This window comes from Coloeus monedula (genome assembly GCF_965178545.1).
Source record: "Coloeus monedula genome assembly, chromosome: 3".
In the NCBI taxonomy this organism is placed as follows: Eukaryota; Metazoa; Chordata; class Aves; order Passeriformes; family Corvidae; genus Coloeus; species Coloeus monedula.
In genome coordinates, this window is record NC_138783.1 from 68,575,264 (window position 1) to 68,595,927 (window position 20,664).

Below are 20,664 nucleotides of genomic sequence, written 5' to 3' on the forward strand. Positions count from 1 at the left end.
TGCCGGCTCAATCACACTCGGTTGGTGCAACACGGTTGGTTTGCTGAGCTTGGTTTATTGACAGGGTTTTCTTGGTGCTCGTTGTCAAAGCCTCAGGTACGCAAATCACAGAACCATAGAATGTTAAGGGTTTGAAGCAGATCATCCAGCCCCAATCCCCTGCCATAGGCAGGGACTCCTCCCACTAGACCAGGTTGTCCCATCCAACCTGATCTCGAACGCTTCACGGATGGGACATCCATGACATCTCTGGGCAACGCATTCCAGTGCCTCACCACCTTCGCAGTAAAGAATTTCTTCCTAATATCTAACCTAAATTTCTCCACTTCCAGTCTGTACCCCTTCCCCCTTGTCCTGTCACTGCATTTCCTGGCGAAGAGTCCCTCTCCAGCTTTCATGTAGGTCCCCTTCAGACACTGGAAGGTTTCCATAAGGTTTCCACACGACCTTTTCTCCTTCGGACTGAACAGCTCCAGCTTCCTCAGCCTGTCTTTGCAGGGGAGCTGATGCATGTTCTGTGTGCATGCTCCACATAGACTATATTGAACTTGGTACTGAGTGACCATACTTTGTACAGGTGAATTGTGGAATCAGCGCATACACCTTCAAATAAACTTTGTGGGTTGGAGTGAGACTTGTGTAGGTAAACTATGTCTTCAGCTTTATGGGGAAATAGCCACCTTTTGTAAAACTACAGACAGAACTGTGTTCAGTAAGCATTTCATACTGATATTATTTAAGTTTGGACTGTGGCTGGAGTACTAAGGCAGCACTGACCCTTCAGCAGTTTCACTTTTTTCTAGTATCAGTTTTACATTTACTTTTAACCTTTTAAATATATATAGAGGGAATAATGTTACAATCTCAGTAGATCTATTCTGTGGCTGTGACAGTAGTAAAACATAACTCGTCCCACAGTAGTGCTGACTAATTTAAATCTATGTATTTTCAATGTGTTAATGAAAGAATCTAGAATATATTTCAGGAAAAGGCTAGTCATTATGGAACACGATGTGCGTTTATGAGCTTTATACATTTATCACCTGTCTGATCTTGGCCTCTCCCTTCTAAAGTATCTAATTAAGTGTGCAAATGATTTTTAGTCTGTGTTTTTATGACCTCATGGTTGTCAAAATACTGGCAATGTATGCATCACTGAGATCTGTCTCTGATGCAGAGAACTTGACTTAACAATCTCTTTGTTCTTAACTTCCCTAATACATACTTTGTTATCTAGAGAACTCCACATATTATTTTATATTACAATTTCATTGTCTCTCAGTAGTGCCCTTAGCACTATGACTAATATTCATTACTTTTCCTTCTTACTTTCTTTCTCCAAGATGTGGCGATGGGATGTGAAGTTTAGTATCTTGGTGGTTAGGTAATTACAAAATCATTTGCTGAAATTTTAAAATATTTTGGGTTTATTTTCATTGGCATATAAATACGCATTAAATTTTTTTAATTTGGAACAGAAGGTGATGAAGTATGGAATGATTTTGGCTTGTCTGCCTATCCACAGAGTTAAACTCTGTATCTTTAGAAAATTTTGCCTTCTGGAAGTGTTTTCTATGAAAATTTTCACAGCAGAGAATGTAGATGCAGGTTATGATGGTGATCTGACATTATGGGCCCATCTTTTAGCTAGAGGAGGACCAAGAACTTCATATGAGGAGACATTAGAAGACAAATGTCATGAGCTACAAGTAGACTGGATAGAGAGATGCTACAGTATTGTTGATAGGCCAAAGCAGAAGCTTCAGGCATAGGCATGTAGCATTACCGTAGTCCTAAGTGATTACAGGGGGTGAAATAAAATAAAAGCATCATTAGGTAATTTACTTCATTTAGTACACTTAACATTTACAGAATGGGACATAATTTACATCAAAACTCTGTAAAGAACTACACAAAATTCTTCAAAAAGCTCTTCAGGCACACAGGAGAAAACATATCTGTTAACTGGGTCCTTCAGTGCCTGGGCCTCCAGTGAGCTTTGTGGTATCCCCAACACTCTGCTCCTTCTTAGCCTCCTGGCACTTGGATACTCCCAGGTACCACAGTACCTGGAAACACCATTTGCTCCTCACACTTCACTCCTTCCTTCTCTCAGAGCACTCTGATTTACCTGGGGACTGGCAAAGTCCCCAGCTTTCCTGCACCTTCTCTGCTCATCCCAGATGTAGATTCATGCTCAAGCACCTATTTCCCATTGCCCCAGCTCTTTCTGCTCACATTCTGGGCAGCCTGGGAGGCCCAGCTCACAGCCTTCTACAAAAACCTTGTCCAAATATCTGCTTCTGAAAGCTCAAGGCCCTGTGCAAGTGCTGCAAGGGGCTGTGAAGGTCAGCTGCATCTGTAGAGAGTGGTGGGCAGCAGCAGTTGGGGACAGCTGGGGCCAAGAAATCACAAATCAATTAGGTTGGAAAAGATCTCTGAGATCATCTAGTCCAACCTATGATAGAACATCCCAATGTCAGCTACACCATGGCACTCAGTGCCATGTCCAGTCTCTCCTTAAATGCTTCTAGGGATGGTGACTCCATCACCTCCCTGGGCAGTCCATTCCAATGTTTAATCACCCTTTCTGTGAAGAAATTCCTCCTAATGTCCAAACTAAACCTCTTCTGGCACAGCTTATGACTATGTTTTCTTGTCCTGTCACTGGTTACTTGGGAGGAGGCCACCCCCAACCTGTATACAATCTCTTTCCAGATAGTTGTAGAGAGTGATAAGGTCCCCTCGAGCCTCCTTTTCTGCAGGTTAAACAACCCCACCCCCTCAGCTGTGCCTCATAGGATGTACTCTCCAGACCCTTCACCAGCTTTGTTGCCCTTCTCTAGACTCGCTCCAGCACCTCAATGGCCTTCCTGTACTGAGGGTTCCAGAATGGACACATTGGTGTGGTCTTGCCAATGTCATGATACGTTTCTTCATTTTTAGCCTTTCTGAAATAACTTGAAAGAAGGCATAACACTAAATTTGGTATGTATACATATATAAAATATAATCACACTATATATGCTATGTATGTATTAGACTGTGCTTCATCTTAGCCAAAAGGCCAAGAAATGCCATGTTTATGGTCCTGAGATAGGAAGTATGATGGGATTTGCAGCTATAGAATATAAATGCTGTTTCTAATCGTGTTTAACACATCTTGCAGTAATTTTCAGCAGGACATATGGGGACCTCACCACCCAAGTCCTTGCTGCTACACTGAGGTCTTCTCAGGCAAGATCAAGCGGAGGAGCATATACTGATCTCTTCTCTCTGGCAGTCAGTGCCAGGACCTGAGGGAATGGTCTGAAGTTGTGTCAGGGGAGGTTTAGGTTAAATAACAGAAAAAGTTCCTTCATCCAGAGGGTGGTTGGGCACAGGAACAGGCTCCCCAGGGAAGTGGTCACAGCACCAGCCTGGCGGAGTTCAAGAAGCGTTTGGACAACGCTCTCGGGCACACGATGTGACTCTTGGGGACGTCCTGTGCAGGACCGGGAGCTGGACTCCATGACCCCTGTGGGTGCATTGCAACTCAGAATATTCTGTGATTCTGTGATGTGGGGGTAATTTACTGCCACTGCTGCTCAGCAATTCCCTCTGACTCCCTTTGTCCCGCCTTGCCCCGTGGCCTGCCCCGTCCTCCGCGGACGTATTTCCCTGAACGCTGCCCATGCCTCCCCGCCGCGGTTCAGCGTGGCTACTGGAGGCCGCTTAGGAGGGGCCGGGCTGCCGGAGCGTTTGGCGGGCGCTCCCCACACCGCCGCGATTCCTGCCGGGATCGGCTCCAGCCCCGGCCGTGCCCCGACACCGAGCGGCCGCGCCCCCCGGCGGCTGCGGCACGCCCCACAGGCCCCGGCGGCGGGGCGAGAGAGGAACCACCCCTTGCCCCGCTGGGAGAGTCCATTGCCAGGGGAGCCAAGAGGGCGGGGAGTGAGGAATCTCCCGGGCATCGCCGCCCACAGCACTCCGGGGACGGACGGCGGCCACCGCCGGGCGCGCCGCCTCGGTCGTCTGTGCGGAGCGGCGCGGCGGTGCGGGCGGGCACCGGGCGATTGTTTCCTCCTGCGCCCGCTCCCCCCTGTGAGGCGCGGCGCGGTGACGCGGCCCCGGGTCAGGGCTGAGGCGCGGCGGCTCCGTGAGGCGCTGTCAGAGCCGCGCTGAGAGGGTCCGCCCAGCTCCGCACCGGGATCCGCCGCCGCCGCCATGGAGCCCCATCGCTGGCTGCCCCTGGAGGCCAACCCCGACGTGAGTGCCCGGCCTGGGCGGTGGGGGGCTGCCGTGTGCGCGGGGGGCTGCCTGCCCGACAGCCTGCCTGCTGTGGGGTGGGCGGGAGGATGGCGGAGGGGAGAGGGCAGAGGGCTCCGGGCCGCGCCGGGCCACATCGCTGCTTAAGGGATGGCTGGTAGTGGCAGGGAAGGAGGGAAGGTCTTATCCTGTGGATCCGACTGGATCTTAACCCCCTTCTGTTTTCTGCTTTATTTTCAGGTCACGAATCAGGTAAGAAGCTTCTAATTGAGGTAACCTTTAGTCTCTGCAGCTTTGGTCCCGTCTCCTCTCGTTTTCATGTAGTAAAGGCTCCTTCTTTTCCAAGGAGAGTGTCCCCTTCCTTCCCCACGCGTGTGTGCGCTCAGTCGTCTCATGTCGGACCGTACTGGAACCTCTCCCGTAAATATACTGTATGAAAGAAAAACAACCAGTAAAAAGAGAATAGTTGCGGGTTGGTTATTACTCCAATGAAATCCGTGATGTTTTTAAGGTGGGCTTTAATTCATTGATTAGTGATTAAAACATTAATTTTGTGCCAGGTATGGACCTGTACATGGTGGCTTTGGGCACATGTATGGATCGCCTTGCATCACTGTGTTGTAGACTCATTCTTCTTTGGCTGACCATAGAAAAGAATGTAATGTTATCATATTTGCGTGTTGCTGCTTATTCACGACAATATGTGCGTGCTTGGTTGTTGCTGTTTTTGTTAGCATGGTAGAACCCACGCTAGAGAAAGGAAGCTTGTTCTAGTGCACAAAACAATGCTGCCACTAAATAAGTTCTCTCTGAAAGGAAATCACACATACTCCAACCCTGTATCATGTTGTCAGTGACAATTTTGAGCATCTTTAACAAGCGGTAGGGGTCAGTTGCTGATTTCAGCAGGCCTGTTGATAATGTTAAAGATGGTGTTTAAGCCAAAGGGCTCTGAAGCTTCCAGCAGCAAAATTGTATTCTTTAAACTATATTATTGAAATATTTTGGAAACTGCAAATTTCTGTGTGTGAAGAATGTTTTGTTTGGGTTTTTTGTTGATGCGGTTGCTGTAATATAAAAACTGCATCTGCAGGAGACTGAAGGGTTATTTAATGCTGGGTCATTTTGTACTTAATAGTTTCCTAGTGCAAATAATTTTACAATTCTTACAGTATTGCTGCTGTGGAGCAAGCTGAGAAGTCTGTAATCCCAGTCTCCTGAGTTAATAATGACAACCTTTCCTGGGACCTCATCTTGAACATATGCTATAATTTCCTCATGTATCTTTTTTTTTTTTTTTTTAAATTTGGAAATTCAGAAACTAAATTCTGGTTTGGAAGAAAATAAGTGTCAATAAGTTATTAGTAAGAATTTCCAATTCTCTGACTTCTTTTGACTTTACAGATGTTGAGATGAGCTCATCATGGTACAAATTAAGACCTCAGCTTTAAAGTAGCAATCGAGGGGGAAAAAATAGTGACATTTTTAATCTGAAATACCTTGTATCACTACGTGTTTATGTTGTATGGAGAAAATCCTCTAAGAATATCAAATGATCAGTTTTAAGTGTGTTTAAAATCCATCTGTTTTGCCCATTGGTTTTGCATTGGTGATGGCTGTATCAGTTGTAGATGATCATGGATAATAGGAATTTGTACTCCACAAGGATTTTCTTGTTACTGTTTCTGTGTAGGAAAGGCTACTTGAAACCAGTTAGACTTAGACTTCCTCCTTCACTGTGTTTTCCAGTCTTGACTGAGCAGGGGTTGTTATTATCTAGACTGAGATGTATATTTAAGAAAAAAAAAAGGTGGGTGTTGAATATGAAAATATGAATACACCTTGCATTATTAATTGTTCTTTTAATGTCATCAGTACAATGGTGAAGTGTGTAGCAACAGGGCTGTTAGTCATAAGTTATTCATATCCTGCTTGTGTTTAAAACAACAACAATAGTAATTTAAAATTCTAAAGAAGTTGCAAACTCATTTTTAGAAAACCCTGTTGAGTTAATTACAAGGATGGGCATTTTTTTTAGTACTCTGTACTGTGCTCTGTAAAATATTCTAGAAGTCTTCAGGATTAAAAAAGTCCAATGGTATGCCTTGACAAAGTGTAATGTTTGTGTCTGGTAGTTGTTTAATACATGTATTTACACAGACATCTAGCCAAGTGCCAAGTGTTTCTTCTCTGGTTTGGTCTCTTTGTTTGTTTTTTGATATTTGGCTTTTTTTTAGTTGAGTATTAGACTATCCCTCATGCACACTGCTTTCGTTAAAGTTATTGCTAGCTGTGGTAATGAAGTCTTAAACTGGAAAAAAAAATCCAGTGACCTCTAAGATGCATGGATTCCTAGTATTAGATTGTAGTTAGAACTGTCATTCCAATTTAACAAATACTTACGCTGTTTTGAATATTGTACCAATCATTTTATTCCCTTTATTAACAGTAACTAGTAGGGAAGTGTACTAAATGCAGGTTCATTTGCTTTTACTATGTTCTTACCATACTGTATCTTCTCTGGTTTTGAAATACAGGCAGTAAATTTGAGGCTTTCAGTCTTTGTGGTAGAAAGCCAGATGATAATGGAAAAATAATGGTATTTCTCAGTTAGAGGTGTGTGAAGTTTTTCAAAAATATCTCAGAAGTTTTTCTCTATCTGAAAATGTTTATATTACAATACAAGTACAGGAATTTGTAAATCCTTAATGTATATAGAAGCTTTCTTTTTGCATATGTGTTAAAATTATTTGACAGTTCAGAAACTGGCTGGTGAGGGTAAACAGGAATATTCTTTCTTAGCTTTAAAGATTTCCAGTGGCAGTGGAAATCTGCCACGTATCTGTAGTGATGTTTTCAAGAGAGAAGACCGTCGTTGAATGCAGCACACAGTGCTGGTTGTAACGAGTGGAGTCAGGAGTGAAATGTGCCATACAGTGCTAAGTGATTGTCACAGTGCTTTTTTTTCACCTTCACTTCTACAGTCGGACAGAATGAATTGTTGTCTACCTCTGATACAGAAAGAGTTGATGACTCAGCATTTGCAAAGCTCCACTTTGTGTACAGTAATGACAGGGAATGGTTTCTTCTCTTTGACCTTCAGCTGGGGGGCCTGACATGACCAGTGCTACCCTCCTTCCTGGATCTCTTACGGGATTTTCCTGAGAGAAAGCAAGAAAATCGTGTTTGTTTATTACCGCATGATGTTTGTGTATCTTGCTCCCAATTTCTTCTACAAAAAAATAGGCTACATGCAAATTTTTTGGAGTGGAAAGGTCAGAACATAAGCTGATTGTTCTTCATCATAATGTTGCTTCAGTCTGGCTTGCATCCCACAATTGATTGCCTAGGAAGTGTAGATAAAGTATTGGTGGATATTTTTCTTGATGTCCCACCTTTTTTCATTCTCTTTTCCCTTTCTTCATCTTACACATTCTAAGAAATATCCCTGGTTCCTGGATAACATTTCAAGTCATGCCTTCATTATATCCAGATAAGGATAGAGTAATTGACTGTATCTGATTATGAAGCTCAAGCACTGGCTTCAGGTAGCTCAGAGTTCAGCTACTGAGAGAGCTGGCTGTGGCTTGAGTTTCTCTTGCCACATAGGGCTTAGTTGCTGGTTCTTAGTTACCTCCAGCATTATTTTTAGGCCTTTGGTCCTACTTTTTGGGTGGTTTTGAGTTTTTTATGACATTAAGGTATTGAGAGTCAGCTACATAAAGAAAATTATTTTAGCTCATGAACACAGTTGAAAGCTGTGACTTGAAAGTGACAAGGACAATAAAGATCACAAAGCATAGAACAAATGGCAGAAACTGGATAAAGCCAGTCTTTATCCGTTTATGGAACACCTCTTCAGGGTTTCAGGCAAATACAGAGATGAATTAAGTATCTTGGAAGCAGGCCTTACTCTTCCTAAAAGATCATTTCCTGGACTCTGAAACACTATCCCACAAACTTTCCCAAAGAAAAGCTGTTGTAGTCAAAATAATTGAAAATGTGGTGTGCACGATTCCTGAGATGTGTTGGGAGGTAGTGCTCATAGATTGAGGTACTGTCTCGGTTTGAAAGGATGTTGGATGTGGAGAAACACAGATGTCCTTCTAAAAATGCATAGCTAAACTTATTTTTTTTTTCAGGTGAGGGAGTGGAGTTTAACTCTTCTGTGGTAAGCAGAGTGAAAAATAGTGGAGATAGTATACAAGCTTGGAAGACAGCCTGTTATTACTAGTGTAGCCTCAGAAGGTGGAAAACCAGGACTCAGTTTGTGTCTTTCTGCAAAGACAATACCCCAGAAATCCTTTCACAGTCAGCAAAGGGGGAGTGTTGAGCCTGTGGAGCAGCATAGCAAAGAATAAGCACAAGGACCAATATGAAGGAATTACAGATGACTCACTGTGAGAGCACTTCATGAATGTCTTCTTCTAGTTTAAAATGTCTCCAGCTGTGTAGCCCTCTTACTGAGTTCAAATAGGTAAGTATGTTGCACAGGGAAAATTGTAACTTGTTTTGGGGTTTAGAGTACTATTTATATGAATAGTTGAAAGATTGCCTTAGCTCATTCTTTGTACGTTCTTCAGTAATTGAAAGCTAAGAAAACCGAACTTCATTCCTCTATTTGTACTTGCCACTTCTGGTCCTTCTTATGTTCTTTTTTTGCTCAGTTTCTTAGTTCTTGTTACAAGGAAACACCTACTGTCTTGAAGACAGAATGGGGTGCTACAAAGTGGAAAACAAGTGACAGTTGTTCATGCCTTATACATTATCTTGTTGCACTGAAGATGCTGTTCCCCACTTCGACATTTTCCTTGCTTAAAGGACCAGCAGAGTCAGTAGAATCCAATTGTTGTTTCAGTAAAACTGTAAAAAAACAAATGTGTATAAGCTTATTTAGAAGAGTCGATTGATCCAGCTCATCCTTGTTATTCATAAGTTTTTAGATCATGGGAGCACGTCTGTTAAGTGTTTTTCACAGAGTAACACAGTATTGTGTTTTGAATCAGTGGCTCAGTATCAACACCTTAGGACTCTGCTGGAAACATTCTAAAGCTCTTGCTCACTGGTTTTGGAGGAAGCCTGGATCAGCTGGTTCATCCAGATTTCTGCATGCTTTGCTTTGCATTGCTGCCTGTGAGATGCCCTGGCTGAATATGTACAGCAGTGCCTGGGCATACTGAGTGTTAAGTTTCAAAACTGCTTTATGGATGTGTTAAAAATATATACTGCAGTGGCCGGTGAACATACATTACAAGGGACAGAGAGTTCTCAGTAAGACAAGCCCCTAGTACCACAAGAACCACTTTATGTTAGGGTGACCAGAAAGGCTTCTCCCAGGATGCCATGTTCTGTTACGTGAATCTATCCCAGTTTGGATTCCCTGGTTGGCTGTCAGCCTCTACCCCTCATCGCTCCCCCAGAGCTTCCCCATTGGTCCCTGCTCCCTAGTCCTGCCCTTTCCCCACCCCCGGATAAAACTGTGAGCTGCGGGATCACGTTGGTGTTTGCCTCTGCACCCTTCGCCAGCGTAGCAGCAATAAATGCTGCTGGCGGAACGCGCGCAAATGCCCTTCTGGACTCTTTGGTACCGACGGCATTGCTGAACCCACCCGTGCGGCTGTGGGGGCACACGGGACCCCACGGAGCTGGGCAGGGATGGTATTGATATTCCTCTCATTTTGAAGAGCAGGAACACTAACTGTGAGTCAGTGTTGCTCTTCTAGATATCATAAAGTAATTAACACAATTGGAAGAATAAGAATTTTGTGGATGTAAGTTTTCTCATGTTTTTGAAAAAAAAAATTGCGATGGGCTGTATTCTTTGGACTTTGTTATGGGGTCCTGACGTATAGAACCTGAGGATATTAAAGAATTTGTAATAAATTTTGAATTTCCCAAGGAAGTGTATTATAATGGAGCATTTCTTGCTTGAACAAGATCATACTGTGGTCATTCTAAGTGAGGAGTAGTTGGTAAAGAGGAATAATGCAGCTCATCTAAGTTCCAGCTGTCTCTTTGATCCTGGTGTGCCTTTTGACCTGCTATACAGAACTAAAGCTTTTACAGCTGCTGCACATGACTGATAATGACGCTGTCTCTAGAATTTATTGAAAAAATATTCCTTCATCTTAATTCCATGAATGTCAGGATGAAAGAATGAAGAAATATATCCTTATAATGCTCCAACCATGAAGTATTGTTTGGGTGGTTCTCTTATTTCTAGAAAGGAATTTCACTTCTGAAATAGACTTGGTTTCCTTACATGCTCCTAGAAATGATATGGAAAGAATTGAAAGCAAAATACTGTGCATTTATGTTTTTAATACAGATTAGTAAGAATTGCATACTTTAAGGAATGAATAATTTTCCCTTTCTTGATGATAATTCCATCAGTTACATTTTACTCAGTGTCTTACTACTATTTCGGGAAAAAATTAGCTTCAATTCAATAAAGTGCCAAAAATTCTTGTGCTTTAATGAAAAAGTTAGGAAATATTGATTGTCTTAATTGGTTTATTTTGAAACAACTGGAAGTTGTCCTTCCAGTTTCCTAAAGCCATAGGAACACTTCGTTTTTGCAGAGGAAGGTCTTAACTGTGGTTTTGTTGTGGTATAGAGATGCTTTAATGCATTCAGCAGAAGTATGATAAAGTGTAGATGCTGTGTGTGTTTTGGTTTACATTTGTGCTTAGAAGAGGATTGCAACAGCTGGTTCTTCCCACCAACAGCTCTCTGACTTCTACATCTGTGTGTCTGGAAATGTTTGTGCATTTTGCCAGTTCTGTGTTTTCACGGTTCCAACTTTTATACAAATACCACGGTAAAATGTGGAAAAATCCAGGTCTTGCGTATAAGGCCTTAGTATTTAAAATGTGATGTTCCTGAACTATTTGCAGAGGCTGTCCAACTTTAATTGCACTTAACTTTCAAAGTCCTATTTTGTTTCAGTTTTTATCCTCACTTCATTTTTACATGCAAGTGACAAAGTAGAAAAGCACATTGCTACTTCAGACAATATTTCAATTGTGCATTTACTACTTAAGTTAATAATAAATTTTACCCTTACATTGTCTTACCCCACTTACCCTTTCTATATCTCCATAAACGTCATAGGTCAAATCTGTAACTGTGTTGGCAGAAGTAGTCTAAACTCCTGAAGTCAAGTCAGCTGGATCAAGGTGTTGCCTTGGTCCACTGGGTTTCCATTCTACTTTTGAGGCTCTTTAAAAATAAATAAATAAGCATGAACACTTCATCTGTTTTTTAAAGTAAATAAATTCCATTAACCTAAAAGGTAGCCAGTCAGAACAGAACATATTAAAGGTAACTGCTCTCTGCTTTTTTCAATGCTTAACAGATAGTAGGCTGAAGTAGTGGTACCAGCAATGAAAACAGAATAGCTTATACCACATGCTGCATATGTAAAATGCCTAGAAGTGCTTCTTGTAATGTTTTTGCTGTTAACCAGCATTTAGACATACAGATTTACAGTTTGTGATCGTTTAAAATAGAATGAGGTAGGCTGGAAGGGATTTCTCAGTTCTGCAGACCAACCATGCTCTGTTTAAAACAAGTTGCTCAGCAACCTGTCAGGTTCTGAATTTCTCAAGACACAGACTCCACAGCCTCCTGGACATTCTGTGCTAGCGTTTTACTATGTTTGTTATTTTTAAAATTTATTTTTAAATGCCTTCCTTATCAAATTTAAATTTCCCTGTATTTCAGCCTTTGTTGTTTCTCATTGTTTTACTGCATGCTGCTGAGTCTGTCTCCACCTTCTCTGCCCTCTCCCTTAGCTAGTTATAAACAGTAGTAGTTGAGAAAGAAGGGCCCTCTGGAATACTGGGGGGGAAAAGGACAAAGTCATAGGAAGTGCAGATAAGGGTGAGGGGTGTAAAATAGTTTCAGAAGTGGCTTTTTGTCTAGTGGTTAGCTGGACCAGTGAAAAAACAGGAAGTGTTTTTCGGCAAGGTCTTTTAAGACAAGAAGAAAAGAGACAAAAATATGACAACAATCTGTAAAAACAAAGTTGTGAAAAAGTTAATACTAGATACAGACATGTGGGGGTTTTTGTGTTGCTGTTGTTCTTCCTGAGCTCCTCTTAAGACTTCTGTAATATAGCCAAGTATTTTTCTTTTTTTCTTTTCTAAGGTAAAAACTCAAAGACCTATAAATTAAGAATTGTCAGCAGTGTGATAAGCAGTGTCTGAGAAAGAGATTCTTGCACTCTCTTGTGCAGATCTAGAGAAACGTAAAGCTGCTATTTTATGTTATCTTGAGTACATAGTATCTATAAGTCAAGAGAAAGCGAACAGCTGAAAATGAGTGAGCCCTCAAAGAACCCTAACTGTTCTTTACAGTAAGTATTTGTAGAATAAAATTTCTTGGATAATCACTAAATAATTGGAAAGGAAAACAGCAGAGATCTCTCCCTATGAGTGACACTGTCTAAAAAGTGAACTTCCTGCTGTCCTAAAACAGGAATGACTCCGTCTTCCCATTCTGCCATCTATTGTTCATCTGTTACCCATCTGCAACTCTCTCTTACACAGGGGCTTATGCTGCACTGTTTTAAAAATCTACTTAATAATTTTCAGAAGGATATTTCTATCTTTTTTTCCAGGTCTGAATGAAACCCTCTTGACACACAGAGGGATATCTTCTTTGCCTATTTTGGGGTCTATCCTTAGTATTTCATTTTTGGTTTATGATTGTGCAAGAGTTGTTAGTCTGGTTGTGTGTTAACATCACTGCTTGTCATACTAAGCCTATGCTCTTTCTGTTCTCTGTAGTACTGACTATCATTTTTCATCATCACTCTCACTGTTTACTGGAAGTTAAAATTTCTCAGATTGTAAAGTTTCTAAGTGGTATGGTGACATGAATAATGAAAGGTGCCCTGTATCTATGGAGTTTTAGTTCTGTTAAATTCTTCATTCAGGAGTTTGAGTAAGCCATTCTTGGGTTTAATTAGCATTTTGTTGACTTGGGGTTTAAAGGGGTTAGTTTTATTTTTGTTGGTTGGTTGCTTGGTTGGTTTTTTTTTCCCGGCTGTGTAGAAAAGGACAAGAGAACCTAAATCACTTATTTGTCCAGTAACTTAATGGGATCCTTTATCATTGCCTTTTCTAGTTTCTGGGGTCTTTTCCTAGGTGAGTGTTGTTTTTTTTATTTTTGGGGGTTTGTACCCTTATTTCATGTAATATTGCAAAATATCAAATGATACTGGAATGGAAAATAAAATTTTTTCAGTTGTGTTACTTTTCCTGCAATAAAAATGATAGAAAGATTAGTCACTGGCTTAATAAGAGAAGGACTAGACGTACAAATAATATTTTAATGCACGCATATGTGTAGTCCCTTCTCTTTTGAAATTTTTTTTTTTTTTTTGCTATTCACAAAGTGGTAATTATCTTCACAATGTAGAAGATAATTCTCAATGTATAAGAATATAAGTACAAAATACACTGTCTTCTGTTTCATCAGTTACTAAATACTCAACACTTCCCCTTTTCCCCATGTTCATTCAAAGATCTATATATGCCACAGTGTACAATTAGCTTTTTCATATAGTTGTGGATGGTTACTGTGTGTGTATAATAACAACAGTTCCTGAATTCAGTTAGGTTCTTCCAGACTGACAATGCAAAGATTTCAAATTGTCTTAGATCATCTCTGTAGTTATTAATTCTGTAACTGTTGTTGTGATGCCTAGTTTACTTGAGTACAAGAAGAATATCCAATTAAAAAGTGAGTATCCAATCTTTGTCTACTTCAAAATATTTTACTCCATCATAGTTTGAAGGGATTTTTCATGTAAAAGGTACACCTACTAAAATGTGGTTTTGCTCCTAATGTCTTTTTGCACATAGGAGCTCCAATGTGAGTGCTGGTGCCAGGTATTCTGAAGTAGTCATGGAGGCAAATAGTACCATGTTTGTTCAGATGTGCTCTGACTGATGCCTCTGATGATTAACACGAGTATTCAGTACTCTTCTGTTTTGTGACAGAACATTTCTAAAATGGTTGAAATTCTTCAACACTTTCGTAAATAGTGCTGGGAGCATTTCCACTTCCCTGTCATAGAGACTAAATACATAAAACATGAGGATTTTGTGTGCGTTTGTGTGTTAGCACTGTGATTTACTCAGCCTTATTAAAACTTGTATCTCTTTTATTCTCCTTAGATTTTAGAAAACATGAGTTGTTTTAATGTATTTCACGTTGTGGTTACTCTGTTATGCTTCTGAAAAGATAGGTGGTTGGGTGTACTTGTTTAATGTTATGTTTGTGTTTTTTTCTTTTCCAGTTCCTGAAACAGTTGGGAATACATCCTGACTGGCAATTTGTAGATGTTTATGGTATGGAACCAGAACTGCTTAGCATGGTGCCAAGACCTGTATGTGCAGTACTACTTCTCTTTCCAATAACAGAAAAGGTAAATGTTCATTTAATAATCAGTTAATTGCTTTTGTTGTAAGTGAAATTGGAATGAAAGTTTGCATCTTGTACTTTGGTGTCATATTAGAATCAAGATGAGACTCAACCCTTATTCAGGAGACTTTTTCATTAAAAACAACACAAAAAATGCTTCCTTCAGAACCTTCTGTTGCTAACCTTGCATGTGTATTTCTGACTTCAAATCAGAATGGGAAAAGCTAATGTAGAAGCACAGAGAAATACGCCTCACATTTTTCTATTACAGGCAATTTAAGGCCTTTTTTAATAAGCACTGTGGAATGGTTCAATTTGCTATTTTTAGCAGAAAGCTGCAATAGCATAAGGAAAATAAGAAATAGGGTGTAGGACTATATGCAACTCCTTTCTGGGTTTTTGTCTTGTTACACTGACAATCCTTCAAACTTCAATCCACTTTCAGTTCAGTCATCACATCAGTATTGATGTGGCTTTCACTTCTTGGACAGATGGGATGTATTATTAAGATGAAATCCACCCTCCCCCCCCCCCCCCGTCTTTTGTTATGTTGGACTTCAAATAACTTGATTTGGTTAAACCTTCAAGTGTGCTTATTTTGTGTCATCACATGCTTTTACATAGTGTGATTCACATTGATCTGTCAATTTATAAAAGTATGTCTTGGAGTGACTTTATCATGTGTATCCCATATCGCTGCCCTATGCCCAGAAATTAACTTTGTGCCTTTCTATGCCTCTAAACTGAGCCTGAAAGGGGGAATGAAAAACTGAGCAAAACTTTTTCAAAGCAGTTTGCAGCTTGTTCAAGGTCACACAGAGATAGCGTTTTCTTCCAGCTGTGGCAAGGGAGGGAGGAGGCACCCGGCTTGCTGTTTTCCCAAGTCAGTTTTTTGGCCAGTGGTTCAGCTTCTTTTTCTCCGGAGAGAGACTGAGAGTTGAATTTTTTTTTTCCCCTTCCCTGGAATTTTGGATTTTCTCCCTTTTCCACTGGATTGCTTCATTATTAGAACACATCGGGAGGACTTTCCACCAAGCCCCAGCTCCAAGGACACCAAAGGGAGGGCTCTAACACTTTCCCAGGTTTTTCCTCCACAGCGAAAGATTTTATTATTTAGCATTATTTTCCTTTTCCTGTGTGTTTGTTCAATAAATAGTTTTTATCTCTTTCACTTTCCTTTCAGGAAAATTTATTTTTTCCCCGAACTTGGTGGGGAAGGGGTGGTTGTGCCTTCTCTCAGAGGGTATATTTCTAAATTTGGCCAAACTGGTACAAAGTATTACATGGTCAGCCAAAAAGGTTGAAGTGAATCTGTCCACAATTCATTGTTTTAATACGTCTCTCAAAAAGAATATGTAGCTTATAAGGACAAATCACTTAGCTATTAAAGCTTAACTTCTACAACAAAAGGTGTTTAAATTAGAGGGAAGAGTGATGACAGGTCAGTCTACCTACACATTAGGTCCTGTAAACCTCTGTGTTCTCAGTTCCTCCAAAACAGCTATGCAGGCAGTCCTTTTCAAGCTTGATTTCAGCCACCTTGATAGTTTTGAGCTTAATCAAACTTTCAACTCACCTGTCTTCAGGAAATGTCCTTTCTGTCACCTTTAAAACTTTGTTTTCTCTGTGCTGTCATTTCTGGCTGGCTGTTTGAGCTACAGGTCTGAGCTCTTTTTGTGTTTGTCACTTTTCTTTTGACCCCTGCTTGTGCAAACCTTTTTTTGGATTATGCTATGGAAGCATTATCTCATGGGAAAGAACAACCTTGCTGTTGTTCCAGAAGGTGTATCCAATTTCATCCTAAAGAAGCACATGACAAACGAAACCAGAGAAACAAAGTATGCTGTGTTGCATCAATCAGTCGAATCTGAGAACCAGCCAAGTGTTCAGCATGTTAATCCTTCTGAAACATAAGGGACACAAGTGTTTCTATCAACTGTTTAGCGTGGCTGTGTGAAGGATGAGGTCCCAATGGGAGGTCCCAATATTCTAAAGCTTTTGTTGGTCAGTGTAAACTCCACAAGACCCTTGAGCATATTTCTAGAGTAGTTTTTCCCTCCTCAGCCTCCCTTTCAAAATGGCCTGTAAAATTACACTTTTATTTCGTTTATGATTTATTTGTTTCTTGGCTGTGTCTACATTTGTGAAAGTGCCTATTAGTTTTTCTGCTTTTGTAAACACTTTTCTCACATGTCTGTCTGTCCTTCTGTCTGGAAGTTTGGTTGTTTCATGGTTCATATATATCAATTTCCTTGAGCTTGCTTTTAGGGCAAGCTACTCTTTTTAGCATACAGATAATTTTAGGACTGTTGTCCACTTTAAAGGTCAATGGCTTTCTTAGTCGCATGGTAGGTTGACAAAGGGAATATTGTGAGCGTTTGTCATTTTGGGCCTAATGAATGAATAGATCCAAATGAATATAAATTATGGGATATAGCTTAGGTTAGGAGGAACCTCTTGAGGTGATCTCGTCTAACCCTTGCTCAAAATCATATTTTTGGTATTCTCAGTATTTGTATATTTATTTTTGCTGTGGATTTTACTTTGATTGGGGGGAATGAATGGCAGCTGTATTTTTTACTTCTCTAGTCTGAACTTTTTGTCCAATTAAGCTGTATGAAGTTTTTATCTCAAGGCTGTTTTTTGTTAGCTTGTAGATAAACAAAATTAAAATGGTTTATAATGTTCTTGCTATTACTTAACTTATTCAGAACATTCAGACAACCTGCAAATGTGGAATATGATGCTGGAAAAGTTTTTTGGTTTTGTTTGTCACTGACAATACAAAGAGCCTGAGGGAAATTTCTCAGGAGTTTGCAGGAAGAGTTCCTTGATAATATTCTGCATTCATACTTCACTTTCATCATACTTGTATAAAAAGTGCATGTACTTCAGGTTTTTTTTTTTTTTTTTTTTGGTCTGCAAAAATGCCTAGTAAAAGAGGCAAAGGAGGAAGCATTTGTGGATTTATTTCTTTCTTTTTCTGTTTGAAATGAAAATTTTAAGAAAGAAAACAAACAAAAACCCCTAACAAATCCAGTCAAAAAAACCACAACAATCCCCTCCCGAAAAGAGCCAACAAACCACAGCCAACAACAACAAAAAAAGCACAAAACTAACACACTTTTGCACAGTATAAAAGATTTTAGTTAAATATGATATTTGTAAAACAAGTACTTTAGATTGTTCAATCGAACCAAATTCTCTTTTTGCTACAGAAAATAAATGTTTACTTTATGAATGTGGCTTTTGAAGGACCTGTTTTGGGGCCATGGGTGTTACACAAATCTTATTTTGTACTCCTGGGGAAAATGAAATGTAACAATGGAATGTGTAAAGAATGCTTCATGATGATTAATCACCTGAAGTATTACAGTTTTCTTGATAGCACTTTGATGCCTCTGTCCTTAAAAAGCCTTTAGTTGGATTGAAGAGAGATGGTGACATGAGCTCAATATTTCAGATCAAGGAAATATTCTGAAAATTTTTGAAGTTATGTTAGATAACACATATTCAAAAAGATGTTTCAAATGTGAAAGCATTGGCTTAAGAAACAATATAGAGCTGTTCAGGTAAGTTTACTTCTTGGACCATATGTGTTAAACATTTCAAATGGCAGTATTAATTAGCTGTTGTGTTTTATAAATTATTTTTACTTTACTCATATAGCTATTTTTACTATTTGTGAAATGTCTTTACTTCTAGTATGAAACCTTCAGAACAGAAGAAGAAGAGAGGATAAAAGCTAAGGGACAAGATGTCAAATCATCAGTGTATTTCATGAAGCAGACCATTAACAATGCTTGTGGAACAATTGGGTTAATTCATGCTATTGCAAACAACAGAGATAAAATGAACTTTGGTAAGTTTTTTTGGTTTGGTTTTTGTTGGCTTTTCCCTTTTTTCCTTAACTGTGGGAAGCCATGGAAGGGAGGATATGTTTTGTACTATTTTCTCTGAATATAACCATTCATAAAGGCTAAAGGAGTGCGTTTTTACCTATAGTTATGAAACTAATATTTTATCCTAATTTATGAACTAAAGCATTTGAAACATTGCAAACTGCAGCAGGCAGCAGTTCGCCTTGCTGTCAGCCTTCTGTGTTTTAAAAATACACTGCTGCAATTCTATCTTCAGATCTTCTGTTGGATTCTGTAAGATGTGAATGAAGTTGCAATTACAACATGACACTAATTATGTCTTTTTAAAATTTTTTTAAGAAACTAATTCTTCACTGAAAAAGTTCCTTGAAGATTCATTATCTATGACTCCTGAAGAGAGGGCCAAATACCTAGAAACTTACGAAGTTAGTATCATGTGTTTTACTTTTGTTTAAAATGGTATAAGAATTACTTGCATGAGTAGGTACTACCCTCAGAGGTTGACTCAGTGAAGTACCTTAACAAATTTGGTTTTACAGTTAGCTTATGATCAGACAGTTGCTACAAAGGAAACTCTGCTTTGGTATTTTAGAGTACTCCTGCCTGCCCATAGCTCAGTCAGCAGAACGGATTTTGTCGATGTTCTCATCCATATTAATTCACTGGCTTAGTTTAAAATTACTTTGAAATGCATGAGAAATGTGTGCATAATCTTTTTTTTTTTTTTTTTTTTTTTTGTGGGTTCAGGATGTAGTTTAGTGGTTAATTTAAGCTGATCTGGGGCTATTGCTGAAAGGATGGTCCTTTTGCTGCCTCTTAATTTGTGCCTTCTAGTCATATCTCCATGCCTTTAGCAGTTGAGTCACACAAAGAGCTGATTTGGCTGAAACATGATCTCCTTCCCCTACCATCCTAAACCATGAGATGAGTTACCTGATAATGTGGTTAGCCACATCATTAGTGCTGTTTGAAAGTATGTGGCAGAAACATCTGGCCAGTGGTGGATGGAGAACAGTGTTGTTGCTCCTGATGGTAATGATGGTGAAAAAAAAGGTGCCATTACAAACTCTCAGATATTTGATATTAATTGACTGTAATGAAACTGAAATACTGGTCTTCTGAGATCCTTGGAGGTAGAGATTATCTATTATCTTTATTATTTATTATAAGCACTGAACAAAAATAGTTACACCTATGGCATTTGATAAAATGAGGTGCAAAAATGGTTCTTATAACACTGAAAGTCTCTCATTTAAAATCTGATTTAAATATATTTTAATTTTAGGCTATTCGTGTCACTCATGAATCCAGTGCCCATGAAGGTCAGACTGAGGTATTATTTTTTTTAAAAAGTCTTTGTTTAAATCTACTTTGAGTTGGATATAATTGACATGAAAGCAATCATATATTAAAGGTGTACAGTGAAATTGAGATTGTTGCTTGGTTTTCAGTATTGTGTCATTAGTCCAAAATCAAGTGGGGGAAACCAAACTTGAAGCTTGGGGGCTTTTTGTTTGTTTGTTTTGAGGGTTTTGGTTGTGGTGGTCATTTGCATTGAGTTTTTTAGCCCTTATATAACATGAAAGATCTTTCTAAGCTTCATTTCAGAGTAAAACAGACAGTAACAGAAACTTGAGGTTTTGATGTTGCACATATGTAGGTAAGATGTTAGACTCATAGTAATCATACAAGTGTAATGAACATTTTATGAGAGTTCAAAAAGTTTTAATTCAGGAAAAGAAATAGTCCAATAGTTGGTTTGCAACTGTGTATGTGCTGTTTGTATACAATTTAAATTCAGATAAATTCTCACTAATATATACATTTATAAGCATTTATGCCCCAACAGGTTGTCTGATATGGAAAAAACAACCTGAAAGCTGACAAGACGACCCTGAAATAATCATAAACTTGTACATTCAACATTTTTCTGCTTCAGTCATACTAAGTCCATTTCCCATCTTTCCAGTTCAGATTTCAGTATCTGTTCCACAAAAAAAAAATTGATTGTATTATTGCTAGTACTGCTTTGTTTGACAAAAAGAGAAACACTTCTATGTTTGGCTGTGGCTCCAGTGATTCATTCATTCTCTCTTTTTTA

General features: G+C 39.5%; 1 protein-coding gene across 1 annotated transcript in view; it reads left to right on the plus strand.

Annotated features, from left to right (window-relative positions):
* The first annotated feature begins 4,123 nt into the window (after positions 1-4,123).
* Positions 4,124-20,664, plus strand: part of UCHL3 (ubiquitin C-terminal hydrolase L3) — a 43,143-nt gene continuing 26,602 nt past the window's right edge. Inside the window, exons 1-6 of the mRNA XM_082278205.1 lie at positions 4,124-4,248; positions 4,489-4,500; positions 14,558-14,686; positions 18,388-18,544; positions 18,903-18,988; positions 19,849-19,896. Of these exons, the coding sequence (XP_082134331.1) occupies positions 4,207-4,248; positions 4,489-4,500; positions 14,558-14,686; positions 18,388-18,544; positions 18,903-18,988; positions 19,849-19,896 (474 nt within the window). The 5' untranslated portion in view covers positions 4,124-4,206. The remainder of the gene's footprint in view (positions 4,249-4,488; positions 4,501-14,557; positions 14,687-18,387; positions 18,545-18,902; positions 18,989-19,848; positions 19,897-20,664) is intronic.